At 37.9% G+C, this 19861-nt stretch overlaps 1 protein-coding gene across 1 annotated transcript in view; it reads left to right on the top strand.

The window, feature by feature from the left end:
• Positions 1-721: 721 nt before the first annotated feature.
• Positions 722-19861, top strand: part of LOC139966776 (nuclear pore membrane glycoprotein 210-like) — a 39027-nt gene continuing 19887 nt past the window's right edge. The window contains exons 1-14 of the mRNA XM_071970126.1: positions 722-929; positions 2018-2157; positions 2414-2545; positions 3027-3123; positions 3980-4130; positions 4827-4959; positions 5602-5793; positions 13478-13590; positions 14816-14956; positions 15852-15992; positions 16762-16917; positions 17806-17914; positions 19025-19269; positions 19674-19839. Of these exons, the coding sequence (XP_071826227.1) occupies positions 766-929; positions 2018-2157; positions 2414-2545; positions 3027-3123; positions 3980-4130; positions 4827-4959; positions 5602-5793; positions 13478-13590; positions 14816-14956; positions 15852-15992; positions 16762-16917; positions 17806-17914; positions 19025-19269; positions 19674-19839 (2080 nt within the window). The 5' untranslated portion in view covers positions 722-765. The remainder of the gene's footprint in view (positions 930-2017; positions 2158-2413; positions 2546-3026; positions 3124-3979; positions 4131-4826; positions 4960-5601; positions 5794-13477; positions 13591-14815; positions 14957-15851; positions 15993-16761; positions 16918-17805; positions 17915-19024; positions 19270-19673; positions 19840-19861) is intronic.

Here is a 19861-nt window from a genome sequence, read left to right as displayed (position 1 = left end):
TTTTTCTCAGTCAATAAATTCCATTTGGGGGGGCAAGTGGGGGGGGGGGCGAGCATTTCAACTGGGGGGCTCCCGCCCCCCTGCCCCCCCGCCCCCTGCCCCCCCCCCCCGCTGGCTACGCCACTGGCTGGGAGAATACTAATAACCCTCCTAAACATCTTGTCCTGATGTGCTTTCACATAATAAAAGCCTCTACATGGGCGTATCATCGTAAGCTTTCTCAAAGCAATTTTGTGAAGTTTCACTGGGGAAAACTACAACGTAATAGAAACTTTTTAGTTCTATCTAGTAAATTCTTTTTACTTTTACAAAGATATGCAATGACTTTCAGAGAAAATCTTACATAAAGAAGCAGGGATACCGGTTGGACGTCTTCATGTAAAATATATTTGGATTGGCCCACAATCCTTCCCTGACCTTATACGGCTGCGCAACTGAACTCTTCGGTGTATATACTACGGTTGTACCTGATCATGAATAATTAGTGAAAGCCGATTAGCGGCGTTTATGTTTGAACAACTTAGAAACTTGGAATAAAATTCAAAACGTACAGAAATATCAACATTATTCTTTGCAACTTTTGTTTAACATGATTTTCCAATTTTGAATTGCTCCACGTACCGAACATTCGACTAATACAGGGCTTAGATTTATGATATATTTTAACGATCTTACTATAGAACTAGTAAAAAATAAAGGCCATCCAATTATATGGATCATACACAATACCGTAGTTGAGCTACTGACCAATTACACGCGGGAAACATGGCGATGGCTTTCCAAAAATGGTTTTTACCATTTTGCTCAATACTACTTGGAGCTTCGGTTTCCTTCGGTCACAGACTGAATATTCCTAGGATTATGCTTCCATATTATGCCACAACTGCCATAAATTTTACTCTTGAAGCCGCCGAGGGATGTTATCGATGGTAGAATCTTCCTTCAATTTGTACATTACGTTAGCCTAACGTTAGGCCCACTTGTTAGGCTCTGTAGCCTGTACTTTCCGGTTGTCGTTATTGCCTCTTGTAGTCGTTAATGTTAAGGCTTGTAACTTTTGTAAACATCATGATATAACTTCGTGATGAAGAATCGTCTAAAGTATAAGTTGAAATAAAAACATTGGTATATATCTCAGTACGGTAAGATGAATGTTAACGCCGCATTTCCATTAGTTAGTGAAACTGGTACTTACGGTATGTCATAGCAACGCCTCACGTTAGGCTAAGTAATGGCATGGAACCTAGTTGTTACAAGTTGCTAACATTGTGGCTTTTTGTTTTCTCAAGGCGAATAACGATGTATGTCCACTCTTGGTCTCTCATCTAGATCACTAATTAGAGATAACCACCATTGTTTGTGAATGTAGATTGAATGCCGGCCCCATTGTTCAAAGTGTTGCCACATGATACGCTGAGAACACCTAGGCTAGGGTCAAGTCTGGTGATCTGGGGAAATCGGTAGCTCTTGGACAGTGGCATTAAAATTAAGGATGAAACAAAAGTCATAGCTCAATGCATGAGTTGAGGAATAGTAGGCCTAGTACATATGTCAACATCTGAGCAACATTGTGATACTAAATTAAATTTGAATGATTCCTTCCTTACATTTGCTTTTGAGAGGAACCCTCTAAATTGTCTAATATAAAGACCAATTTCTTTTAATTAGGGGGCCTACTGACAATTGTAGTTGTTTTTCAAGTGTGCAAAAAGAAAAGGGAGTTACCAAAATATGTCATAAAAGATTCATTTTTAGAAACATCTTGAGAAAACTTGATTTTTGCATTGGGTGAATACGGAAATGTAGTTGAAAAAGGCTACATATTTTTAGGCCAATTGCTTCTGTAATACCACATTTTATCCTATTGTAGTAAGTGCACTTTCAGTGTTCTAACAATGTGTTTTCTTTGTCAGGATAATTATCTGTTTGGACATTTTAATGTGTTACTGCATCATCAGAGATTACTTTTGTTACCAATCAACATATCACAAGAAAGTTTTTCTTTTTACATTTGTAGGAGATCACTTAATCCTGAATTTGTGTCTGTCCAGCCAATCGGAGCGAAACCGGGAAGGGAATGCTCTACAAGGGCAGTGGTTACAGCTGTTTCTACCCACCCATCTCAGAAGACTACAGTTGTGTATGCTGAAGAAGAAGGTGATGTACAAGCACAAGCAATTTGCCTAGTTCTATTTCTTTTGACTTTAGCGTATAATAGTTATCATGTGTTACTTGAAGCTCAAGTTATCCTTCAATCTATAATATATTGATTGATTGACTGACTGACTGATTCATTCACTCATTGTTATGATAAACAGGCTTGAAAGTTATAATGTTTGCACAATTTCATATTGTGTACACCGTGCATAGGTTGCAACAAGCATTTTACAATAACAATTTATTTTGTCAACAGGAAGTGGCCTTAGCCTACGGTGTGATGTCATAGTAGCCAAGATTGTCTTCATTGACATCGTCACGACAACACGCATCCTCTACCTGGGAGATTCCCCTGAGGAATTTGAAGTCAGAGCATTGGATGACAAAGGTTTGCACTCATTCATTCAATGACCGCTACACACTTTTATGCAAATCTCTATGGTTTTTGCAGTATAAGAGACATTTTAACATGCTGAACAGGTGATTGGTAAGTTTCAAAACACTGCAAAAGAACATACACTCACTGTTCAAAAAGCAGTACCTGGTTAATTGTTTGTTGGATATCCAAGTTGAGAAAATAAGGAAGTCATGAATGTTTTTAATTTACAGTGATGCATTATTCGACCAAACAAAGGATTTCATTGTACAAGACACAGTCATTAAGTTTCGGCCACAAGTCAACACGTAGAACAGAATGCATGTCTTTTGTAAATAGATCACAGAGAAACTTTCAATTCAGTATATATTCTGATCATACCAGTCAAAGTGTTGTAGTGTAGTTGCAAATTTTCTAATCTTTACTTGAGTTTATATTTCAGAGAGTGTTTGAATCTTTCATTAAAGTGTAAATTCCATTTGGTATTTTGCAGGTAATACGTTTAGTAGTCTGGAAGGATTGGAGTTTGAGTGGGCTCTCCTATCAGATGACACAGCACCAACAGTCATTGATGCCAAAAGCATCCTTAAGTAAGTTTTTAAAATAATGATCTTGTAACACCAATGTCTGAACCAGAGATTTCAAGTGAGCAGATTTTGAAATTTTGATGAGCATCTTTCGAATCTGAATTATTTGCTTGTATTTCCAAGTTTGAAAAAAAGAAGAAATTGAAAAAATGTTGTTGAATCTGCTGAGATTGAGCACTAGTAAAATGATCCAAAGTTGATAAACTTTGAAATACACATAGCCATGCAATATTAATATTTTCTCAACAGCCGAGTTTAGTTTTAGATATGAAATTAACACAAGAAGGTGCTACTGTACAGTATGCCCTTGATCATCCCGTAACACCTTGCTTATATATGAGTACCAAGGTTAGGTAGTCCATTAGTGACAGTGTTTTAAATTCAATTCAGTTCATTTCTACCAAACATATCACAGATTCATCAGTACATATAGGATATGATATTTTTGACAAGTTTTATGAGACAAACAAAGGAAAACTTATTGGTTATTAATAGGTAGGGGAGCCAGATATAAGCAGAACTTTTTAAAGTCTGGCACCTTAAGGAGAGAAACAATTGGTACCGTACAAAAAATAGAAGAGAAAAAATGGAGAAGGAGAGAGAGAGAAAGGGAACACAACAGCAGGACAAAGAAACAGAAACAAGATGCACTCTAAAATGATAATCAAATACAAAGTATACGTGTTCTACATGGCTACCCGTTGCTCTCATAGCAACAGCCTTTCCACAAGATATCTGTTACTGTTACGCAAAGGAAGAAAGCATTTTACAAAAGTTTGGAAAGATATGTCATATTATTACTATGGTTTCTTTAGTTTTGACTGACCATGGTAAGTCATTATTACATTTCTCATTTCAGGTTCGTCACATTCCAAGACTCAAAGTACTCGGCTCTTTCGCACATAGCCAAGTTTGAAGCCAAAGACAAACAAGGCGATCGTATTCTGATCGAAGGACTCCGGGCAGGCTCTGCAAAGGTTGAAACCAGACTTAAGGCAGAAGTATTTCAGGTAAATTTCACATATATTTTATTAATTGTCAAATTGTAAGTTATTTGGATATATATAGTTATGAGTTTTATTGCTACAGAAATCGTTACCTGCTTTCAAATGTTTGTGTCTCTTGAATGTCCCTGTCAACCTCCAGTCTCTCCCCCCCACCCCCCACCCATCTTTCTCTGCAGGTTTCAAATTTATGAATACTCTCTTGAAATACCCATAATTCATAGACTTCAATAGATAAATGGCTTGGAAACAAATCACCTTTTTAACTTCAAATATATTTGGAAGGTTGCAGGTCATTTGCAGGAAAGATTTGATTGGTTATGCTAGGGGAGTTTGAATAGGCTTCTGCTTTGATAAGAAAGCTTTCCGGTTTACTAAGGATATCAAGCTAAGTATAGCCTCTGTATCAATAGTCAATTATTCTTTCAGTAGAAACACATGTATTTCACAGAACCATCCAAAGCTCAGTTGACTCTCGGCTAGGTTTTAAACCGTGGAATGTAATTTTCGAAGTAGTCTAGCCTTTTGTGGCATGTCACATTTGTAAGTACAGGTTTGATCTAAAAGTAGATTTTTGGGAAGTTGGAGGTAGGTGAGAGTGGGGAACAAGACATTATGTATGGCATTTTCAACAGTGTAGCGAACTGGTCACCTCCATACATATAAAATCAAGTCATCTCATTGTGTTTCTTGTCTCCTAAGGATGTCAAGCCTAGCGTGGTGCGGCTCATCGTTATCGACCATCTGATGCTGAATCCGTCCCAAGACATTTACATCCTGGTGTATTGTCAAGTACAGTTCTACGTCGAGAAACTTCGACAAGGAAAAGTCACAGGTAACGAGATGGCCACAACAAACTCATATTTGACCTCTGTCAGTTGTGCAATGTTCAGCAATCTTTGTCATGGTAATGCTTGCAGGACTGACTATTTCAAACAGATTGCTAGTCGATACTCGGGCAATCATAATTCTGTTTTAAGGTTGCCAGGACAAACATGTTTTCTTGGTTTCATGTTGGAATCAATAGCTGTGCTCGTATCGTACGTATGTGAGCTTGTGGTCTCTGGACCACCTTGGGGTGATGTTTTTAGTCTTTGGAGATCAATTGATATTTCTAGTTTCTATGGGATGGTATCTGTTCTCTGTCTACTACAGCTCAGTTCAAGACCCTTTAAAATTACCTGAAATCTGTTAATTAATCTTGACAGAAACCAATTTCACAAGTTAATGACCTTTAGTACTTAAAAAGAAAACTTGTTTCACTCGTCCCCATCAAATAGTTTTAACTTTGAGTTAATTAGTGCGTGTGGATCGCTCCGAATACCCCAGCAGAGTTTTCTGCATTAAATATAACACAGAGTGCTAGGTCATTCTTCTGTCGATATCCAAAATACAACTTTAATAGGACATGTAATGCAGAACTATGGTCCATGTCTTTCCATCTGTTGACATCAACGAACTAACTTTTCTTTGTTAGTCCTTCCGATGCCATCCAGTCAATACCATCTTGATGTGGGTAATGGTACAGTGGCTACCCTGGATGCATCCACCTCCATGCTCACTGGCCTGGCCCTAGGGGACACCCATGTGACTCTAAAAGACCACAACATCAGAGAGGGGTTCAGTCTGCCTTCAACAGGGGTGCATGTCATAGAACCAAAGTACCTTGGTGAGTTTTTTTAAAATTTTATTTTCACCTCTGACCTTGTGATTTTGTAAGCACTAGATGAACAGTACCTGATCCCTAAGCATATATAGCGACAAGAATATTCTTATATTAAAGAATTATTCATTGACAGATAGAGTACCTCTTGTGATCTGACAGCTATTTTTATGTACTCGTGGGTCACTCAGCTGGAGTTGCTTCTGTTGTTAATGGTTTTGTACTGTGTTAGCTTAACAATGAGATGGTACTCTTAGGTAACTATTGATGATGCTCAACAAAGGCTTTTCTTCTCTTTAAGTGCTCATTTTGGTGTTTTAGCAGAAGAAGAAATTTTGCTCCTTTCAAAGCCATCTTATTCTTTGTATTTGTAGATGTTTCAAAGCTAATGCTGGGTTAAACAGTTGCAAAACAAAAGGTTGTTTTGAAGTCTTTAGATTGAGCAAACTTTGAAATAAAAAATTAAACAGTGCTATCTTGTTTCATTATGCTTTCTTTGTGTTTTGCTTGCAAAAATTAATGAAATTACTTTGATGAATAACCTTGAGTGAAAGGTGAGTAAAAACTGAGCTGACTGCTTGTTAATAAAAGTTGACATTTACGCTTTTATCACTTATTTTTGATTTTACATTTTGTTTAGCTACAAATGGTTTACATGCTCAAAGATGCCAGTCTACTTACATAACTCTTACATAACCTGACATCCTTACATACCCTGACCTATCTACGACATGTATGTATCAAATGTAACAGAATAATATGATCTTAAAGATACCCCGCTATATCGTCATGGTAATAAGTATCGAGATATAGTTGCCCCACCATTTAAATGAAGGAGCTAAATGCAATTAAATATTTTCGTTTCATATCATAGTCTTTGATGCTTTGATTTCATTATTCATATCTCACAAAAATACAAAATTTCATGTGTGTTTCTTTCCACCAGGTGCTAGTAAGTATAGATGTTTACATTTCTGTTAGCATGGCTTTATACATATCCTCTAAAGCTAAATGTTGGGTAAAAGAAATGCTCAAATATGCATGTAGTGCAGTGTGATAATCATTGTGTAGTCCAATAACAATTGTGCGATTTAAGTAGCTGTTGTGTGGGTCAAAAAAAGCTATTGTATCCATCAAGTAGTAATAGGGTGCAGGTCAAACAGCTGTTGTGTGGGTCATGTAACTATAGAGTGCAGGTCAAACAGCTGTTGTGTGGGTCATGTAGCTATATAGTGCAGGTCAAACAGCTGTTGTGTGGGTCATGTAGCTATAGGGTGCAGGTCAAACAGCTGTTGTGTGGGTCATGTAGCTATATAGTGCAGGTCAAACAGCTGTTGTGTGGGTCATGTAGCTATATAGTGCAGGTCAAACAGCTGTTGTGTGGGTCATGTAGCTATAGGGTGCAGGTCAAACAGCTGTTGTGTGGGTCATGTAGCTATATAGTGCAGGTCAAACAGCTGTTGTGTGGGTCATGTAGCTATATAGTGCAGGTCAAACAGCTGTTGTGTGGGTCATGTAGCTATAGGGTGCAGGTCAAACAGCTATTGTGTGGGTCATGTAGCTATATGGTGCAGGTCAAACAGCTATTGTGTGGGTCATGTAGCTATAGGGTGCAGGTCAAACAGCTGTTGTGTGGGTCATGTAGTCACAGAGTGCAGGTCAAACAGCTGTTGTGTGGGTCATGAAGCTATAGAGTGCAGGTCAAACAGCTGTTGTGTGGGTCATGTAGCTATATAGTGCAGGTCAAACAGCTGTTGTGTGGGTCATGTAGCTATAGGGTGCAGGTCAAACAGCTGTTGTGTGGGTCATGTAGCTATAGGGTGCAGGTCAAACAGCTGTTGTGTGGGTCATGTAGCTATATGGTGCAGGTCAAACAGCTGTTGTGTGGGTCATGTAGCTATATGGTGCAGGTCAAACAGCTGTTGTGTGGGTCATGTAGCTATATAGTGCAGGTCAAACAGCTGTTGTGTGGGTCATGTAGCTATAGGGTGCAGGTCAAACAGCTGTTGTGTGGGTCATGTAGTCATAGGGTGCAGGTCAAACAGCTGTTGTGTGGGTCATGTAGCTATAGGGTGCAGGTCAAACAGCTGTTGTGTGGGTCATGTAGCTATAGAGTGCAGGTCAAACAGCTGTTGTGTGGGTCATGTAGCTATATAGTGCAGGTCAAACAGCTGTTGTGTGGGTCATGTAGCTATATAGTGCAGGTCAAACAGCTATTGTGTGGGTCATGTAGCTATATAGTGCAGGTCAAACAGCTATTGTGTGGGTCATGTAGCTATATAGTGCAGGTCAAACAGCTGTTGTGTGGGTCATGTAGTCATAGAGTGCAGGTCAAACAGCTGTTGTGTGGGTCATGAAGCTATAGAGTGCAGGTCAAACAGCTGTTGTGTGGGTCATGTAGCTATATAGTGCAGGTCAAACAGCTGTTGTGTGGGTCATGTAGCTATAGGGTGCAGGTCAAACAGCTGTTGTGTGGGTCATGTAGCTATAGGGTGCAGGTCAAACAGCTGTTGTGTGGGTCATGTAGCTATAGGGTGCAGGTCAAACAGCTGTTGTGTGGGTCATGTAGCTATATAGTGCAGGTCAAACAGCTGTTGTGTGGGTCATGTAGCTATATAGTGCAGGTCAAACAGCTATTGTGTGGGTCATGTTGCTATAGGGTGCAGGTCAAACAGCTGTTGTGTGGGTCATGTAGTCATAGAGTGCAGGTCAAACAGCTGTTGTGTGGGTCATGAAGCTATAGAGTGCAGGTCAAACAGCTGTTGTGTGGGTCATGTTGCTTTGTAGTACAGGTCAAACAGCTGTTGCGTGGGTCATGTAGCTATATAGTGCAGGTCAAACAGCTGTTGTGTGGGTCATGTAGCTATAGGGCGCAGGTTAAATTTTTTTAACAAGAAAAATATTTTTGCATAAAGTTGCAATTGAAGAGAGACTGCCTGTCTCTCTCATTCATTCTACCAGTCTTCATTTCTTGATGTAACAGCTGTTTTTTTATCTTTCCTGTTTTCCTTTGTTTTTCATTTTCGAGAAAGCTCTCAGTTTGGCTTTATTCTTGTCTGAAAGTAAAGCATTTGCTTGTATAAGATGATATTGTGATTCATTCATGGAAGTCAAGAGACATAATTTAAAACTCATTTGGTAAATATTAAAATATATCTATTGAGGACAAATACACAGTGATTGATGCAGCACTTTTATTATTCACTCGTACACTCTGCTCGGCATCTTTGGAATGAACTCACAAAAGAACAACCTACTCACAAATACAGAGAAGAGCTGCTAGCTAGTGAAGTTATAGTTACTTATGTAGTGCAGTATATATATATTTGTATCGGTTTTAACTGCCATATTGCATCATATAATCACATAATGGCTTAGCTTCAGTTTAAACTTCTCTCCCATTTCTTGCAATAATGACCTACCACTTCCCTTGATGAATTAACTAGTGTTGCTACGATAATCGTTTTCAATATCGGTATCGACCGATATTTGCAATATCGGCAGCATATCGGTATTGGTAAAATTTTGCCTAATTGCCGATAACAGCAAACCGATATTGAACTTTTCTTTTTAACAGCAGTGCTACTTCTTTATACTTGCAATGATCTGTTAATCTGCCTAAGACGATCCATTTCTTTAGCGTCAGTTAAACTCAGATTCATTTTCGATTAATATCCATGGAAAGCTGACCCTCCGTAACCTCTAAAAACATGTCGACGGCGCGCGAATATAACCAATGACCTTCGTGAACCTTGGCCTACACACAGCATTAGTGCAGCATATATACACTGTACTAACCATTCATTTTCTCAAAGGCCGTGATAACCTTGAACATGATGTATAACTGCACAGTTCAGCAGTGTTGGAAAACCTTGTTCAATTTCCCACGAACACAAAATACTGACAACTTTTTTTATTTAAATTGTCACGAAACTGATAAATTTAAAAAGGCTCACATTTACTGCGTCCAGTTTATTTTAACTGTTAAAAAATATCGGTATCGGACCGATATTGGGATGATAATATTGGATATCGGCCAAAACCGATATTGGTGATATCGGCGCAACACTAGAATTAACCTCTGTAGTACGTGCTGGATACAAATGAACATCCTCATCGGATTTTAACTAAATACCCTTACAGGATGTGGCACCCTGGGATACAATGGGCCATGTAAATTTTATGTAGCTTCTGAAATACATCCCAGAATATGTTTGCAACCCTTTAACTTGCTTTTTATCTCCCTGTTGTTGTTGTTGTTGTGCCTTTGTTTTGTTTCATAATGTAATTACCCTCTATACCCTCAGATAAACTCATTTTAATAATTTTGCTGACATTAAGCATGTTTTCAGTTTGACCATGTAGTATGAAACTAATGGATTTACTCTTCATATGATTTCATATTCGCCTGTTGTAATGTGCTACTTTGCCAGTGGATAAAGCCATGACTGTTCTCTATGGTACTTGAAGTGGTAGTACTTAGTTGGCTTCTACAGTATGTTGACATTTATAACACATTCTCTCTCTCTCTCCCTCCCTCACTTATTACATAGAGCCTTCATAGAGCCTTGAGACTTTTATGAATTTATAAAATGTTGTTTGACTTTTACAAACTGGTTCTCAAGAAAGTCAATCACTTCTGTAATCTCTTGGGATAATATCGTTTTTTCTGGAGGGCTGAGCCTCAATGCCTTCTCAGGGCTAATTCTCTATGCCTTCTCAGGGCTATACCTCTATGCCTTTTCAGAGGGCTAAGCCTCTATGCCTTTTTCAGAGCACTCAGCCTCTATGGCTTTTTAGAGGACTAAACCTCTGCCTTTTCAGAGGGCATTGCCTCTATGCCTTTTCAGACGGCTAATCCTCTTTGCCCTTTTAGAGCAGGAAGCCTCTATGCCTTTCAGATGTCTTTTCAGAAGGCTAAGCCTCTTTGCTTCTTCAGAGGGCTACTTTCTAGACTTATTTGCTCTGTTTTTTTACTTGGTTTTGATCATGTTAAATGACTATGTAACCTTTTGTAGGATGTTGGCTATGACTTGAAGTACCAAGACACAAAGAGAAAGCAAAAGACAAAAGCAAGTAGCTAAGTTTCAGTCGAGGGATATTTGTGATAACTATTGACAACAACCCTTAAATGTGATTAGCATCTGCTTAACATTAGAAGGTCCTATCAGGAAGAGGAAAAGGAGACAGGAGACAAAAAAGTAGAGGAGGGTAAATATGACAGAAAAGGGAAATGCCATTTGATAATGACCATCCTTTCCGATACATTCATGTTCTTGTTTAATAAAAATGATAATAAGTAATATTTATATAGCCCATAATCAGCAAGGCTGCTCAAAGCACTTTACAAATGTAAAAGCCTAAAGCAACAATATAAAAAACACCCGTACTAAACGATAATAATTAAAGCCCTAAACGCATATAGTCCAATACAAAGTCAGAAATATGTAAATAGTAAAATAGTTTTAAACAAAGAATACACAAAATATTAGAACATAGTCAATAATAAAATATAAATAAGTATGAGAAACTAAAGTACAATAAGAGAAATGTTTGTTTCATATGCAGAGCATTGTAATTGGTCCGAGTCAAACAATTTTGTTCAGATATCATGACCAAAACCAGCTTTGGAGGTCGTCCGTTGAACGACTACTTGTTTATGTTAAATTCATGATGAATGATGAATTGGTATCACCCTCCATCACTTTTGGAAAACTTTCTTACTGACATAAAAAATTTAGTGGTAGGCTTAAAGGGGAGTTTTACTGGCCCAAAGCTAGTGTTCTATTCACCAAGCTTACAAATCATCAGGCTTATGCATCATCAAGCTTACGCATCATCAAGCCTATACATTGTCAAGCCTACAGTCTACATATTGGTCATCTCTGTTGTTTTGCTGCTCTTTTTCGTACAACTCAAATTTGCTGTTCAGACAGTCCAAACGTAAGACCTGTTTGTCCGAGAGACAACCAGAAAAAATCGTTTGAATCATGTCTTTTTATATAAATTGTTTCCTCACATTGTGTTCATTCATATGCTGTTTTTAATTACATTGCATGGTTAAGCAGTCATAGCTATGGAAAGTTATTGTTAGCGAACAAGTTAATGTATACGCAGATGATAATTGGTATGTTGGCATTTCTGGGCATTTTTACCAAACAACAAAGTGTTCAACGTCTCGGTGTGCTCAACTGGTAATGGGTTACTCATTAGTCAATCTGATCAAAACTGCTCTCTTTCGTCAAAAAGACTCTTTCATCATATCAGCATAAATTAATCATATTCTCCGCAACATTTACATTTACTCAAGTAACTGACTACACTGACGGTCAGTTGCCGTTGGCGCACGTACAACTTGAGGTAATATAATGTCCCTAAAAATCATCTGTTACGAAAATCAACACATTGCCGTGCTACTTTAATCAAATTGCCGTAGGTTGCTTTTAACCATCTTTACCAGTGCTCAAGAATTGTACTTTGAAAAGGCGCCTTGATACCTCTTTCAAACTGTAAAAAAAATATTGTCTTGGCAATCTTTTGAACGCTTAATGCAAAGAATAACATTACTGTAGTACCCTCCTCTTTTATCTTTAAATTGAATCTTGCCTATTAATGCGAATGAGGTGATATATTTAACTTTTTGTCAGGGTGGACAAGTGATACTAATTTGATGTAATTGATCTTAAATTCCCTAACTCAGACAGCTTTGTCCAAATTTGTATTTTGATGCAGACATTAACATGCAGAGCTATACGTTATGCATTGCATAGGCAATTAAACATTATAATGCATTGCATAGGCAATTAAACGTTATACATTGCATAGGGCAATTAAACGTAACAATTTAAGGATGATATCATTTATGCAAAACTATATTTTAGTGAACTATAAACAAAAACTATAAAATTGTTGATCGTTAAAAAGTCACTCCCATCAGAACTGGTTTTAATTTCTATGCCACTTTTAATCTTGTTTTTTGAGAAATGACCATTTAAACATCTGAGGCTTGTCATTAAAAGCGGCTGGATTACTGAGCCTAACACACAGACAACCTGGTCAGTGCTTTCAAGTCAGTGCAATACTTTGATAGGAATACAAAGAGATTTATGGCCAAAAATAGTATACTTTCAATCCACTTAAAATTTATCAAAGAGATATTGTATTTTATGTCATCCATGGGTGCTCTGTTCTTACAAGGGGAGTTTACGACACGTTTTGGTTGGATGAATTAATTATTACTATTTATAAAACAATAGATGCAGTTTATTGTAATTCTCCCTTAATTATCTATAACTTTGCGGGCAAATGGAATCTTCCAATTACATCACTGATGTTTTAAACAGTTTTTCTTCTTTCTGCTTTTTAAGTTAGATTGAACATATTGAAGTTTTGAGTGAATGTGTGTCTTTTGCTCTAAAGGGTTGTGATGTTAATAGTAGTATGCTCCCTGGACCACAGTCAGGATTTAATTTTGTTCACCCTCGACCACGATGCTTGTTGTGTTTACTCATTCTAGTTGGTTAAACCTACAGTTAAAGGTCACAGCAATGGTTTGATTTGTCGGCTCCTTATCAGGTTTATGAAGGTCATTTCTGTTCATACTTTCTAATTCTGTTATAATTAATTTGTCGTAGATCGTAAACCGCTTTACGCATATTTTAACTGATGACAATTTGATTTATATTCGTAGGGTTTGTGATCTTCCCTGGCAAGAACTGGGTGTTACAAACCAACAGTTGGTACGAGATACTGATCGAGGTCTACGACCGTGACAGCAACAAGATGTTTCCAGCTAACATTCCAGTAAGTAACTTGTCAGTCCACGCCCGAAAGAGAATTGGTATTAGAGCCTAGTTACGGTATTTCTGCTGGTGTAGACATGTTATCTTTGATATTTGAAATGAGAGTTAACCGATTGCTCTTTAAGTTTCAGTATTGTAACTCAGTGAAGAACCTCATCATGTAGTAACAATGGAAAACACTGACAAAACAATTAGTTAAGTGTGGACAGGAATTCTACGTTAGACTATGGTGTGCAAGGAGTAACTGATCGAGAAAGACAGAGAACGGGAAATATCTTCTAAGTGTAGTAATATCTGTATGTAAATATAACAGATGCGTGTCTTGTGGTATATGTCTCAGTATCCACATAACACAAAGTGTATATATAAATGAACCAGATGTATGTCTTGATGTACACTTCTCATATTTCTAGGGGTGTCCACGTATCGCGATGTGTATATGTAAATATACCAGATGTAAGTCTTGATGTAAACTTCTCATATTTCTAAGCGTGTCCACATATAGCAATGTGATTATGTAAATATACTAGATGTATGTCTTGATGGACACTTCTCAGTTCCCATATATCTAGGGGTGTCCACGTATCGCGATGTGTATATGTAAATGAACCAGATGTATGTCTTGATGTAAACTTCTCATATTTCTCAAGGGTGTCCACATATCGCGATGTTTATGTAAATATACCAGATGTATGTCTTGATGTATATACATCTGGGTGTATAAATATCGCGATGTGCATAAATATACTAGCTGTATGTCTTGATGGACGCTTCTCATATTTCTAGGGGTGTCCACTTATAGCGATGTGTATATATAAATAATAATAAATATACTAGATGTATGTCTTGATGTACACTTCTCATATTTCTCGAGGGTGTCCACTTATCGCGATGTGTATATGTAAATAAACCAGATGTATGTCTTGATATTTATACGTCTGGGTGTATGATACATATCGCGATGTGTTTAAATATACTAGATGTATGTCTTGAATGACACTTCTCATATTTCTAGGGGTTCACATATCGCGATGTGTATATGTAAATATACCAACACACAGATGTCAGTGTTCATGTATCCTTTGTTCCTCTTAAATTGTTTATAGCTCACTATTAATCCTTTGAGTGTGTTTAATAATTCACTATTTACTTTAGCAAACATCTTGTAGTGCGGCCATTACAAGTGCTAACTGGCCTTTTTCTTCTCCCCTTGTCTCTTTGGACAGAACATACGCATCGAAACCATCTTTCCAGAACTTTACTTTGAAGTGAAACGTTCCACTGAGAATGGCTCCTTTCATTACATCCGCACCAAACAGAGCGGAATCACAGAGATAGAGGCATCTCTATTAGCTATCGTGAAACCTGTAAGTTCATTTGGCTTTTGAATGTAAAACTGCTCTCCTTATCTGCTTTGATACCCTTACATCTCTTCAAAAGTAGAGGAATTTATTGTAAATCCCTTTCATCTGACTTGGACTGGTCACATGTTTGTTGGAAATTGATACTCTAAGAACAGTTTATTTGCCAGAGGCACTCTATCGCAACTTTTAGCAGACTGCCAGATATAAACTTCCTGCACGACATTTTTCGAATGAAAGATACTTATCAGGGATTTCTGTCACGGTTCAATTTGATCATGCGCCAAAGTGGAAGCATCGCAGGGACTATCAAAGACTAGAGAACATGAAAGTCATATGTGACTTCAGTATTGTTACGTCTGCAAAGTTTCTTCGGAGTCATAAAAGTTTGGAGAGGACCTTTTCCGCTCATACCCATGAAGAATGGGGTATCAAGTCCTGCTAATCAATCACTGATAACAAGAAACTTGACTTAGAAAACAGGTTGGAGAGTTAGACTTTAACGTTGGACAGTTAGACTGAAACATTGGGAATTTAGAGTGGAAAGTAATAGTCTGGAAAGCATATATGCATATCTGATTGTGTTTGTATGGCTTGACCTGACCCATTATTACCATGGCAACCATACAATCGTTAGACTGAGTATGGTAAGTTACTCCATTCTTTGATGAGAGGGATGTATGTTAGGATTTTATGTCTCCACAAAGGTAGTCAGAAAGTGATTTGTTTTGAATAAATCAAACCTGACTGCCAGATAGCACTGCCATTACATTGTTATTGGTGGACGGTAGCACGATGGAGTTTATCAACCCAATTACCCAATCACAAGAGAGGCTTTCTGGCTAAAACCAATCTGTGACCTAAGGAGTTCAACATACCAGCCTCTTTGCCTCTTCTACAGGATGGTGAGAAAGTGTTGTTTGTAAATCCCATCAGTGAGTCCCAAGAAGTAGAAATATATGACCCTGTGAAGGTCATGCCAGAGTACCTGAGTTTTCCATGGTTACCGACAGGCAACAGACAGTACAGTTATCGTTTGGAAGTGAGTATCCCTCTTTTTGATTTCTGCATAGTTGATGAATGTAACCTCTTTGAGTTTGATTATTATATGAAGTTACACCAGGAAGTAATGTCGTCAAAATTGAAAACGGCTGTTTAACATGAATTGTATGAATGAACAAACTCATATCTTAGCTCAATCTTAAAAATTATTTTAAGCTCTTTCACTGTTTCAATTTCTTTCAATCTTCAATCAGTAAAATGTTATCTTGTTAAGTATTTGTCAGATATCAGGTCCTTTGATATTTGGCATGTATTAGAATGAAGTTCATGCTGGAAAGTGATAAAGATAAATCAGACCAGGTGTGTCAGATCTTTGGATGTCCTCTAAAAGATTTGAAAAAAAAGGCCGTTTTGAAAGGATGAGATCCGAACTAGAGTATCCTCAGTGTTAAAAAGCGCTTAGCTCTACTACTTGATTTACTAATCCTACTGATGTTCCTCCTTAATCCAATCGTTTGGGGCACTGTCAGAAGCCACTGATCCTTGTAAACAATGTAACCCAGGGACCACACCCCAAGTTTCATTTGATACAGCCAAGAAAGTGACAGGGGAAGGGAAAGTGAATGGATTTTCACCTTTCTATGTGAGTTTACGAGATAGAGTAATAATAACACTATCACTTTTACAAAAAATTTTTCATTAGTTTGCCTTTGCATATTGACATTTTCATATTCTTCTTCTTCATCTTTCTTAATATTTCCCACGGGTTGTTGCTTTCTTCCTACCTCCTTAATCCTTTAATCCGACAGGCGACAGGTGGAACTGGTACCTACATTTGGTCATCCTCAGACCTACCAGTGGCCAACGTTAACGTCCAGGGGACGGTGACAACGACAAAAGAAATGGGCGTCACCGAGGTTACTGCAGCGGACAGTAGGAACCCTTCTCATTATGGAACATGTATGGTAAGGACCATCCTCACAGAGAGGTCAAACTCAAGTCAAACTTGCTGTATTTTGTATTTCGTATATGATCATCGTTTCAGTCTATGGCGAGAATAGTACCATCATTTGTAAGAATCAGAGGAAACCTCACATGATGGCAAACTGGAAATATATTTTATCTTAATGAGGAAAAAAAGGAGTGTTGTTCTAAAAGAAAATTTGGATTTATTCTGTTCTCAGCGAGTTTCACATCAGTTCGTGATGACGTATTAGTTTGCATTGCTATTCATGAATAACAATACTACAACGTAAATTAGCAACGTTGTCGGTGACGCAATGTGATCCTTACAAATCTCTGTTCCTTTCCACTAAATTTTCTGTTTTACTTACATTTTTACAATTTATTGTAGGTCAGGTGGAGTAAAGAACCTGTGACTGTATTTTTTACATATAGGATCAGTATATGCTATACATATCTCACATAATTGCAGCTGTAATGCCGTATATGTCAGGGTTGGGCATGAAATTGATCTGGGGAACTGTAGTGGAATTTGTACACAATCCACTTGCTGCAACACTTGAGGATTTACCTACTCTCGCAACAAAAATGGACATTTGACATTAATATGTGCGGAAGACAAGATCATAACGTTTTACTACATGTTGTCCATCTGTTATACGTTGAACTATTCTATCATAAGTAGGAGCTTGATGCAAATTATATAAGGTATACATAATTGATATATTACCTTGCTCAAGGACCCACGAGACCCCATAAACAGGGTTGAAAACCTCCTTGGGAGTCGCAGAAGATTTCTCACGAGCAGCAACTTGCTCGTCTGTGCCTCACATAATACATTTGCTCGGCATCATCAGTGTTTTTGTCTCTGTTTTTTCTATTGTTTTTAGGTCTACGTCCAAGCTCCCACCGAGATGCAGTTCATCGATGGTCAGGTGGAGGTGATGGTTGGGGACGAACTTCATCTACCTCTGGCAATGTTTGGAGAGGTTTTGGAAAGTAAGAATTTATATCTGTTGCATATTCATGGTGGGAGTTTAAAGGAGCATACAAGGTAGTAGGTTTGTAACTATGGTCTCTCCTTTTGAAGATTTATTGGAATCATTCGTAGTGAATTTTCCTCTCTGAATTCTTCCCAGCAGGTCTTGGCTTGGTCCAAATACTAATTAAGAACTCTTTGCAGTCCTCGTTAAACTACTGTGCACATTTAAAGGATTGGCAATGAGATGATTTTCCTCCCAACAGAAGAAAGTACAGAATCCTCCATGCCTTCTCTTACAGGTGCCAAGCTTCAAGGCAAAAAAGAAAGAAACAAATAACAAAACCATAAATCAGATTTCCATAGGTAGTGAACCCTTATTGCTGGGAGAAATTTTTGAAATCCATTTCAGATATTTTCTGTCAGAGCATTTATTTCAGTCTTCCATTTTATGATATTTATGATATTGTATTATACAATAAGATTTAGTCCCTTGGGTTTAGAACTGAGAGGAACTGTATGTAAAAACCAAAGCAAAGGTAGAAAATTATTATATCCTATTTTTGCTATCTCGCATATAAATGGCAACAGTAGCAGAGTCTTGTTACATGTCTAATGAAGTAACTTTCACATTACAGAAAATGTGAAGATAAATACCAACTAAAACTTACATAAATACTAATATAATGATAGTAAATAATGAATAACATAATAATAATAATAAATAATAGTATAATTAGAATCTTTGATTAAGACTGGGACTTCAGCTGTCTGCTCAGGTTTATTACCATAATTCCTTTGGGCATAATAAAGTTTTCATGGTGTGATGAAGCAGCCCCTTATTTGCCATATTTGCTCATGTAATATTAGTGTTTAATAACTGTACATAACAAGACCCTTTCACTGTATGTATTGGCACTCTCTTTACATGTGTATGACCTTTGACATTTAAGATGATTAAGAGAAATTAGGGCATGGTTAAATTTTTTTCTTGATTTGTCATCATTAGTTCCTCAATTGTATATATTGGTAATACTGTAATTTTTTTCAATGGCTTTCCGTATCGAGACCATCTTTTCGTATTATGTCTTGACACCCCCTTCACATGTTTATGACCTTTGACATTTCAGATGGTAAAAAGATCAGGATTAGCATGACTGACTGTAGCATGGTTGCACTGAGATCCTCCATCGCTGACGAGAATATCTTTGAACCAATCGACTCCAGGGAGGATGTCGAGCTCCCCCCAGGTGCCTGTACCTTCATCCACGTCAGGGCCCTGAAGCCAGGCCACACCCAGGTCCGGGTGGTGCTGGACCAGGTTAAGCCACCTGTGGAAGCCTTGGTCACCATCGCTGCCTATAAAGAGTTACTGGTGTGTACTGATAAGTCTCCGTTCTCTTGTTTAGTTTCGGTACTTCTGCCATTTCGTGTCCAGTTTTCCCCCTCACCCCCCATATTTCCCCCTGCCCCGCTTCCATAATAAAGTTTCAGCTGCATCTTGGTGATTGTCATTTGCCTGTTAATTTCTTCATAGGCTTTATCGATCTTGTCTCGCGGACTTTTGAAGTCTCATAAATGTTCCCGTTGGAGCGATAGTGAATAAAATAGTTTTCTGTCACAGAAACAAACGAAGGATGCTTGTTCTTAGTTTCTTCCTTTCATGTACAACATACCTTGAGTGACTCCCTCAAAATATAAACAACAAGGAGCATCTTGTTCATATTTAGCAATTTGGTAAAGCTTCATTATAATTAGCACTGGTTCTTATCCTTGCAGGCATTGGACCCCGATTCCGTGGCAATTGTGACCCCCGGGTCATCGAAAACAGTTGTTTTCCAAGGAGGACCTCAACCATGGGTCTTAGATCCCACTCAGTACTTTGAACGTCTCAACGGAGAAAAGGCGGAACATGTTTCAATAAACCATTTGAAATCTTCGAGAGGTTAGTTAGTTTAAGTGATGAA

The sequence above is a fragment of the Apostichopus japonicus genome, chromosome 4 (assembly GCF_037975245.1).
Source record: "Apostichopus japonicus isolate 1M-3 chromosome 4, ASM3797524v1, whole genome shotgun sequence".
In the NCBI taxonomy this organism is placed as follows: domain Eukaryota; kingdom Metazoa; phylum Echinodermata; class Holothuroidea; order Aspidochirotida; family Stichopodidae; genus Apostichopus; species Apostichopus japonicus.
This window is presented reverse-complemented; position numbering and strand designations above follow the sequence as displayed.